The 10530-nt window shown below is 36.9% G+C and overlaps 1 protein-coding gene across 1 annotated transcript; it reads right to left on the reverse strand.

Annotated features, from left to right (window-relative positions):
* Window positions 1–5357: 5357 nt before the first annotated feature.
* LOC100313654 (mesp-like protein bHLH transcription factor) lies at window positions 5358–7313 on the reverse strand. The gene is made up of 2 exons (NM_001168114.1): window positions 6500–7313; window positions 5358–5727 (listed from the first exon to the last, which is right to left on the reverse strand). The coding sequence occupies exons 1-2, from the start codon at window positions 7241–7243 to the stop codon at window positions 5692–5694; spliced, it is 780 nt and encodes a 259-aa protein (NP_001161586.1). The 5' UTR covers window positions 7244–7313; the 3' UTR covers window positions 5358–5691.
* Window positions 7314–10530: the final 3217 nt, after the last annotated feature.

The raw sequence follows: 10530 nt of genomic DNA on the forward strand, positions 1-10530 counted from the left end.
AATATAAAACCTGCCATCCAGATACCTCTGTGTCTGAATACAATATAAAACCTGCCATCCAGATACCTCTGTGTCTGAATACAATATAAAAACTGCCATCCAGATACCTCTGTCTCTGAATACAATATAAAACCTGCCATCCAGATACCTCTGTGTCTGAATACAATATAAAATCTGCCATCCAGATACCTCTGTGTCTGAATACAATACAAAACCTGCCATCCAGATACCTCTGTGTCTGAATACAATATAAAACCTGCCATCCAGATACCTCTGTGTCTGAATACAGTATAAAACCTGCCATCCAGATACCTCTGTGTCTGAATACAATATAAAAACTGCCATCCAGATACCTCTGTCTCTGAATACAATATAAAACCTGCCATCCAGATACCTCTGTGTCTGAATACAATATAAAACCTGCCATCCAGATACCTCTGTGTCTGAATACAATATAAAAACTGCCATCCAGATACCTCTGTCTCTGAATACAATATAAAACCTGCCATCCAGATACCTCTGTGTCTGAATACAATATAAAACCTGCCATCCAGATACCTCTGTGTCTGAATACAATATAAAACCTGCCATCCAGATACCTCTGTGTCTGAATACAATATAAAACCTGCCATCCAGATACCTCTGTGTCTGAATACAATATAAAACCTGCCATCCAGATACCTCTGTGTCTGAATACAATATAAAACCTGCCATCCAGATACCTCTGTCTCTGAATACAATATAAAACCTGCCATCCAGATACATCTGTGTCTGAATACAATATATAATCTGCCATCCAGGTACCTCTGTGTCTGAATACAATATAAAACCTATCACCAATTTCGGTGGTGAGTTCGTGTGTCGGTTTCAAAGGCGCGCACCTTTTTTGTCCAGATATGGTAAAAGTGTAAGAACGAAAGATTTTCACGGCGATGTATTCGGAAAGGCTTGATTCCAGGGTAATCCCGTTTTCATTTTAAGGTATATGGCGTAATCATTGAGCTTCCTTTTTAGCTCCATGTTTTACGTTAATTTATTTGGTTAGCCATGTCATGTTGTCATGTCACTGTCTCGGTTAATAGGACACCAATATTGAGGGCCGGCAAGGGGTATTTTCGTAAGCTGTTATCAATTGTTATTTATTTTCGTAATAATGTAATTTAAATAAATAAAAAACGTGGACATGGACAAAGTGTAAAATGTAATCAGCTATTTTATTTGTACAAAGATCTTATTTTTGGTAAGTGCATCAAGCGTTTTCTACATTAAATGTCGTAATTCGTAAGCAATTTCCAATTTTGATTCTTAAACGCAAATTATCAAGTATATTTATAAAAATGTCAAATGTAATTAGGAATTTGCTTTATCTGTAAAGTGTAAAAAACAATTGTTTACTGTAATTGGAACTTTCCTTTTTATTTCCTGTAAAAATGTAAAATGCATTTTTTATTTCCTGTAACCTGTATCAGCTATCCCCATTGCCCCCCTCAATATTCCCAAAAACGACACCGAGTCATGGATGTGTTTGGTCAAGGTTTGGTTTATCAAGTTATCGCGATATTGGCCACCAACAATTATATAAAGTATCTGAAAAATATTTATTTGTTTAGACCAAATTATTTAAAACTTTGGTAGCTGATTATATTCCTGGACAATTACCGACAATTGTCAAATTACTTGTCTCAGAGCATTGTGTGTTTAATACGACATTCGTTATAACACCATAGGTCTTATTATTTGTTCACACACTCGAATTTCTACGAGATTCTACCAGTACTTTCAACGTTATGCGGTATAACTATAACATGCTGTTTTGTACCCAGAAAACAACACATCACACACTTATGCTGTAAATTGGGATTAAAACCGTTTTATCTATGAAACTGAATTGTTCACACTGCACCGGCATTCATTCATTCTACTGTGAGCAAGATTACACATGATAGGATAGTACCAAATATTTTTGACAATAAATTACTGTAAAACATGTTTTTTTTTACTAGTAGCCAGCATGTTATTTTAGCTAACTTAGCTAATCCATAATTTAGCTAATTTAGAATAAGGTATGTTCTCACAATGAGATTGTTGACACTTTAGCTAAATTAAGATTCAGTTAATTCATGCATTGAGTCAAATTCGCTAAAATGGCATGTAGCTATTTCAATGTGTTTTACAGTACTTAGTATGCGAAGACAACAGTCACAGAGTAAATAACAACAATTTATTAACTCATAACAACCTACTGAAGGAGGTTAAAGGTTACAACAACAACAAAAATTACAGAAAAAAATTAATCAAATTACAATGGCTAATAGTTTAAAGACAACCAAAAACAGACTAAATTTAAGTTAGTAACGGAAACAGAGTATATGCTACTACTGTTATGCCTTTAGTAAGTAATAAATTTATTGTTATCGAATCTCTGTTGAGATATAGATAAAATCACAATAAAGAATAAAATCATGATAATAAAAAAGTAAAAACCGAAAATTCAGTTTAGTATATGCGTGGGTTTTTTATGTAAATAAACAGAAATGCCAAGTAGGCCACGCCCTCTTTTGTTTTCAGTGGCCATTTTGATTAATAAAATGATTCACGTTCTTCTCTCGAATGTTTTATTATTATTATTTTGCGTTGCGTTGCGTTGATTTTCTAGAAAAATAGTTCTCTTTCCGACGCAACGTTCATTTTGCTCGATGGCAGTGTACGTTTTCTTGAATACCCTTTCTGTGGTACCCATACCATGTCTAAAAAAGGTCTTTTTTTAGCTCCATGGGTGGACATAGGATGGTTAGGACACGGATCTGTAGGTTCATCATGATGCTTGGCAGAGTGTAGTTGACATGGTGACCATGAGTCTTGTAACGCCTTCGTCATAACAACTGATATCAGTGCAAGTACCATTGTATAATGGGCGGTGATATGAAACCAGATGTCCCCTAACAGCTTCGTATTCGATTTTGTCTAACATCATAAAACAGCTTGTGAAACAGGTTACTGTAGGAACGATATCACGTGATTATTTGACTAGTACTAATTAATTGAACTTGATCGGAAGTCAAGCTGATTCGCGTCGGCAATGATCAAGGTAATCATCGCATTATAATTACTGTCTGTTGAATTACGTCGTTTACTGGGGTGTTATAAAACCTGTCTGCCAGACAGTGTGGCGCCTGGTTGACCAGGAAATGATTACCAGGTCAACTTGACAGCAAAGTGTTTAAAAATAATACAATTCAATTCAATTCAATACAATACAATACAATACAATACAATACAATTTATAAAATATGTCTAGGGATTCCATCAAATGTTACCAGGAAACGGTACTCGACTATTTTGGTGGTATATCGGTATGCATGTTTTGATATGTCCTAAATTCTATTATATTATTCTAGGCTTAGTGCCCTAAATTGCAAATTGTATAGTAGTATGTGGCGAAATCGCTGCTTGATATTAATGGACGGCGATGAAACAAACATGGTGTTCATAGCGAAAAAGTAAATAAACAAATCTAATCAAGTAACAGACAGTAGATAAAGAATAGCGGTAGTTCCGGCCGAATCTATACCGGTCATCTAACAAATTGGCTTCAAGAGTTCTTCAAATCAAAGACTATAGAGAAGATGTCCAAATGCAAAACAACCTTTGACATGTAATCCCGCCATGCATGGTGATCTTTAGTATCATAGGAACTGCATGCCGGTCCACCGGTTGTTTCCAGCTGCTTAGTTATCAGGCTTCTTTTAGCGAGATTTGTTTCTTGCTCTTGGTGGTCGCGATTTTCATTATATTTTCCACCACGATAACTTTTCTCATATCAATTTTTGGGTCTAATAACAATATCTTTGTATTGTGTAAGTATATCGTCAATAAAGCCTGTGTACTCATTTTTCTTAACAGCCTGGTATATGATTACAGAAGTGGAGCAATTAAACTGTTTAAAATATAGTTAGAAAACCTAAGTTTGGGCCCATCGCAATCAACATCGTAATTCACTGTGTTTAATTTGCTATTAGAGTAACACCATAACTGGTCTAGTGCACTGTTACTAGTCTGAGACTACACTAAGAGCATACGTCTTCTGACGAACAACGCAGCCACTTGTCAGTCAAAGCGTATTAAAATGAGTGCCACGCCTGAATTGACAAATAGTGTAAAGTTCTTTCTTGAAATCGCCCGCGTGTAGTTTTTTTATTGTAATATTTGCATACTGTATATTCTCTCTCTGTCGTTTATTACTGAACCTGAGATCAATACCAAGAATGAAGTTTCCAAAAATGATGGTTTTCAATACCTTCTTGATCATTATATCGAAGGTTTACTAATATAACTTACTCAATTGGCATAGTTATGCTAATTATGACGTAAGCTACCACGTGATGTCATGCTAACGTCACCAACGCACACACTGTTTACAGACGAATGGTCTCGTGTGTCGACAGTGAAACACAGAACCCGGACAATAATTTAGCTTTCTGGATATACAGAGTACTGCGTATAAGTTTCTTGAATTATACCACGGTTATTAAAAGTAACGTGATTTATATTGATACATTGCTTTCGGTGGACACACTGCAGCGATAAATCCATGCCACAGTCTCTGAATTGTGAGTGGTAAAGCTATCCGTGTCTTGGTGGAGTAAAGTGTTACGTAGTAGGTGACTGAGACATAGGAGCGGTAGGTTTGTCTGGATGACGGGGATGTTTTCGGGGTTACTGTAAAATTCTCCTGGTCACGGTGAGATGGATTTTCCCAGTGTGGACACGTGTAAGTTTTACCTGCGTCACGGTGGGGTGAAGATTACTCAGTCGCATATAGATTCTGGAAACGTCAAAAACATGAACCTATTTTCTGAGGTCTATGATCGACGCTAAGCGCGGACATTAATTTCATCTCTGAATATGTGGGCGCGTTTAACTTCCATTAACTAGTATACATTGAATGCTGACATTGCATCACAAAATTTTGACATTTTACCTTGTTAAAAATAAATTATTTGTTGCCATGGAAACAGCGAATGTATAACCCTATTGCATTAAACCTTATTCTGACAGTCATTTTAAAATAATATTGAGGGTCATGATTCAAACAGTTAATATAGGTACCCCATGTTTTCATAATACCAGTCCAGGGCATGCCAGAAAATCGATGTGTCAAGGGAGCGTCCACTTTGACTTCGATACGCCAGTCAGACCCACTCGACTCGAGTACAATATACTAATCTACATATAATGTATGTATGCATGGGGACATGGATGGGGGGAAAAGATCTTATATAACTTATGTAGATAGTTATCTGTGGTAAAAAGATAAAGTGTTTGTGGAAGAGAAACCAATTGACTCATTGACTCCATACAATCATATATTTACATCATGCTTTTAATTAAATTATTAAAATAAATAAAGTATAAAACATCCATATTTTACAGTCATCGAAATCAATTCAAAAACGTTGACTCTTAGTAATCGAGTCATAGCATAAGCACAAATTTATTTCAAACGAGCGTCTTAGTTTTGTGTTTTGTTTCTTCTTTCTCGGTAACAGTCCGGGTAACAGTTATAAGATGAAACGAAGTTGCTGTCGCGGTTCCTAGAGTCTTCGTGGCTCGATTATTGAATGAAGTCACGGTGGGCTCTGCCTCTGTAGTTGCAAGTTTACATCAAAGGGTATATTACTATAGTAGAAATCAGTGTAGCATGCAGTAGTCCGCGTCCTCGGAAATCTGTAAAATTAAAGAGAAATGAAAAATTTATAAAATCATCACATTCACCAGAGGGGTCATATTAATATTGGGGTGGGCCAGGCTCGATTTCCTTCTACAGGGAAAAAGATTTATTTGGCATGGAGGTAAAATAGAATCCACGTGGTTTCCGCGTATACCTATAAGGCTATAAGGTACTACGTGGTTTTACTGAAACCATAGAAATTTATAAAAGCACGTGCCTGTGTAAATAAAACCATTTACCTCTAGGATGAAACCATTGTTATTATTTTTTGGTGTGAACGTTTTATTTGCTCATCCAAAGTAACTTAGGATTGAATAATGCGTCTTTACAACTTGTACAATGGGTCAGATTAGGGTGGGACAAAATCACCTGTCAATCAGATGCATAATCCAAACAAGACGCTTACACAAGCGTGAAGTTTTGTTTTTGTCTGCTCGAAAATGAAGACAAATCAGAATAGATGACAAATACTGTAGAATACTTTATTTTCGCTTGGAATTTATTTTCGCTGAAGGGATGATTCCGTGAAAATAAAATCCAGCGAATATACTTTTTTTCCTATATTTCACATTCAACTCATCAAAAATCAGTGAAAATAAATTCCATAAATAACGCCCAAAAAGCCTTTTCAGAGAAAATTAATTCCAGCAAAAATAAAGTATTCCACAGTAGTTACTAACCCTAAACATGCAATATATTTCATAATCAAATTTCCAAAAAAAAGTACAATAGATCCTTTGAGCTTAATGTAATGAAATTATTTCTTACCGGACTGTAGACGTTGTTATTCATTGCAGTATATGAATGGACTATCTCTTCATTGGTGGCAAATTTCGCTTTGCTGTCATGGTGATGATGCTGACATGGTGATGCTGGAACTAAGGTTGAAACTGGTGTGGCTCGCCTGTAGGAGGTCTGCGTTTTTCGAGATACAATCTCATTTTGTGTCTGGTTGGATTGTTTTTGCTGACTTGTAGATGCTGGACTGCTACGCAGTTCTTGTATGTGTTTCCGGTATTTCTGATTGAGTATGGCGTCACAATTGTCCTCTCCGTGCTCCAAGAGATTCCCTAAATAACCGATATACTCAATGGCCGACTTTAGGGTGTTGATCTTCGAGAGCCGCTTCGTTGAAACTGACTTAGGTAAAACTTGTCGCAAACTGCCAAGACCGTCAATGATTTTGTGCATTCGGTCTCTTTCTCTCTTGTTAGCCAAACTTCTGTCTTTGACGCCGGTACCCTGACGCGTTCTGTCTCTTTTCCATGTGTATGACGGTGTTGGTTCTCTTTCTAATTCGCCACACTCGTCGTTGCCGGACAGACCGTGACATTCATCGTATTCCGTACCCTGTGAAAGATTTTGGAAGTCGATGGCGTTGACTTGATCTGCCAGGCTTGTGTAGGAGTGTACAGACATCGGTGTGCATTGTTGATCGTTTTTCGTAACCAGATGATTCCCGTGACACTCATCCTTGTCATACTCGATACACGGTATGGAATCTGGATACATAGAATCTTCAAATGGATACGTCTGGTGAGAGTAGTCATTATACTGGCAACTGGTGAAATCTGGAACTTGTCTCTCCATCTTGATATGTAACTCAGGTGGTATACGTCAGCAGACTGGAAGCTGTGATGCTATGAAGCCAATGCAAAGGGAGGGGGTACTATTTATACTTTTGACTTCGATTGACAACAACGAACAAACAAATCTAACTAATCCAACATATAAACAACCTTGCTTACGTAATGAATAGCTCAAACTTGGCGCGTGGAGTGGACGATTCCATTATTCAAAAAGTAAGATGGGAACATGAGACGTAAGTACATGTACCATGTACTGGTCTGGGTGTGCATGCGAAAGATAATAAACTATATTTTTCATAATAAAAATAAAATTAAACGTCAAACTGTACGACCAGATACTGAAGTTTCTCTACTCTACCATTAATTGTGTATAATTGGTCTATAATTAAACACGTGATAATTAAATAAAACCAACGCCTGGACTGGGATCCGACATTCATGGTAACATAGTTATAAATATGACCACTGCCCGACCTTTTTGGTTATTTCACCCACCCGTTCGTTGGTGTTGTTCATTGGGCCCTGTAAACACGTAGAGTGAATTTTGGCAAGTTTGAAAATTTTACTCGGTGCTTCGTTACAAAGGAGGCCAATCGTACTTCATTTGACAAGTGCTGCAAAATCCGTATGTGATACATGGAGATGCGTATGAATTCCTTGCTAAACTATCGGTGAACGGGAAACATTGAAGCACGTGGTAGCTCAAATAATGAGGCACCCAACTTATCCAATGTTGAATATTGAACATTTGTCGGTTTACATGTTAAGTTTTAAAAAATCCAGAAAAACAAAGAAAACAACAGATCAAGAGAAAAAAGAACAACGCCCTTCCAGTTCTAACATACACGTCTTTTTGAACACGATTGAAGCACAATTCGGCCGGCGGCATTGACTTCGGTCCTGGACGTATGTGCCGAGTGTTGCGTGGTTTAGGCCGAACGTTTCATTTCATTTCACATGTGACTTATTGTGGGGTTCTGAGATTTAAAAACAATTACATTTATTTGCCTTCAACATACAGCATATCATGTCTAAGTCGGGGTTGAAATGGACTTATTTGTTTTTGATTTTTTTGGTGTGTTTTTTTTAGTAAAATAAAATATTCATGATATATATATAATATTATGCGAGTGTATAAATGGCGAAGCCGGGTTAACGCGTAATAAATAAGGAATTTGTATTCTTTGCAGAGTCACCTCGCTATTAACTTTAATGATAATTTCAATAACTTCACAAATTGCGTAATTTACATATGACATGATTTGAAGGGCAGAGCATGCGTGTACATATAGGTTTTTACTCTCTCAAGATGACCGTGAATGGCGGGTACCAGAGTGCTAGCACGCCGACAAAAACGAGCCTCACAGCTATCGTTTAGCCGAGAATTCGGGAATGTATTTGCATTGTACGGGGTAGTATTTTATTTTTTTTATTGAAAAAAAATGTATGCACGTCTAGTATTACATCTTTTTTTTAATATTCGGTTTTCTGAATGTCGGAAAAAACGAAATTAAGATGAACCGTTAATTAAAAAGAAATAATAGTACTTATTCTTAGCTAGTAGATAAACAATGTTCGATGATGGTGGTTTGTTTACAGATCCAATTTCTGAAATAACGTTACACTTATCACAATAATGTAATTGTAAACCGAGAACAGACTTTTCAAGGCAGAGTGAACAAAGTGAGTATTGGTCACCAAATCCGGAAGGAGAATAATGCACTGGAGAGGAGCACTTGTAGCTAAGATGTTTATTGCTCAACTGCTAGGCCTCGAACTGAGTCTAAATACTCACGAGATGTTCTATACAATGTATCAATATCAATATCATTATGCAAATAACTAAACTAAACGTCATAGCCTCAAATCATTACAGTACTGTAATACAGTGACATCGTTATAAATTGTGCCCTCTATCGATCAAGGTAGAATTTCGCTGTACTTGCAGATTCGTCGAGACGTCAGTATCGATTGGATTTACCGTTGGGGGCGGGCATGCGAAGTTATCAATCAGTCGAGTAATCAGTCGCTGCCATAATTGTGATAAATAGCGTTGTCGAACACAACAAGTAGTTCCGCTTTAGAGTTAAATATAAATAACATAGTAATACATTCACAGAAATGTTAAGGAAATATGTATCAATATGTACCAAAAATTATTGACAGCAGAGACCACAACATTTCCCAGCATGCTTTGCAAGTTAAACATTATACCGTTTTTTCCCCAGACAAGCTGAGTGTGTGTGTGAACGTTGTACAAGTTGGGGTTGTTTCTTGTTGGGGTAGTTTGCGGAGGATTGAGTGATTGGTACAATGGCTGCAATGTTTTCATCACCCTGTGAAATAGGTTGGCCATTACTCTGGGTGGGTTAAAATTGACGTTAGGGGGCGTACGTTTTGTCACCTAATCATGTTTGTTGGTCTAGGATTGGACTGTTTTAAAGTTATAGATTTATGAATTTCTTTTGAATATGTGAGAGTGTTCCAGTGAGTTTTTTTTTTATCAGTATTCAAGCATCATTTTCCCAGAATATTGGCCCACAATGCATTGTGTTTCGTAACTTATTTGATGGCATGCAGTGCTTAGCCTATAATAAGTATATAGAAATATAATTTGGTCTATAATGGGATATATTTGTGGAAATAGTCTATAATCATGATGCGTCATGGGGTTTGGCCAAATTTGATGCACAGTTACCCTGGGCAATTACTGCTCTAGAATACAGAGAACTGCAGTACAATTATGTATTTACGGCTTTTTACAAAGCTTGTGTGGCGCGCAGGTTGTCTGACATGTCACTTTTAGTACATTTAGCAGTTGAGCCTCGGGCCGCAATTCTCCAATAATGAACATGGTTATTAGTATCAACAACGCCACCAGCGTTGAATTGGTTTAATTCATTTTTACCTTCGTTTAATTGAGGGCGGCCTTTATAACGACATACATCAGTCAGACAATACGGATCGATATTTATATACTAGTATATGAGATGTTGTAACTCGAAGTGGTTATTCCGAGTAATGTAGACAGCACGTGATGGTGCTTATATTTAAATTGAATCTAAGCAAAATCAAAATGAAATTCCGCGATTGTTCACATGGTGTGGGCGTGGCACTTTATGCCATCATACTAGTATACTGTGTTTCCGACTACATTCTAAAGGAATGAATGACGCTTCATAACTGCTGATATCATCGCGATTCTGAAAC

This window comes from Saccoglossus kowalevskii, chromosome 7 (assembly GCF_978046115.1).
Source record: "Saccoglossus kowalevskii chromosome 7, keSacKowa6.1, whole genome shotgun sequence".
Lineage (NCBI taxonomy): Eukaryota > Metazoa > Hemichordata > Enteropneusta > Harrimaniidae > Saccoglossus > Saccoglossus kowalevskii.

What these genes read in the sequence shown, in the direction of transcription:
- LOC100313654 (NM_001168114.1), bottom strand. Translation starts at nt 7,243, where the DNA reads ATGTATCCAGATTCCATACCGTGTATCGAGTATGACAAGGATGAGTGT. An exon ending in ATAACAACGTCTACAGTCCG is followed by an intron (nt 5,728 to 6,499) that starts GTAAGAAATAAT and finishes TTAATTTTACAG; the next exon opens with ATTTCCGAGGACGCGGACTA.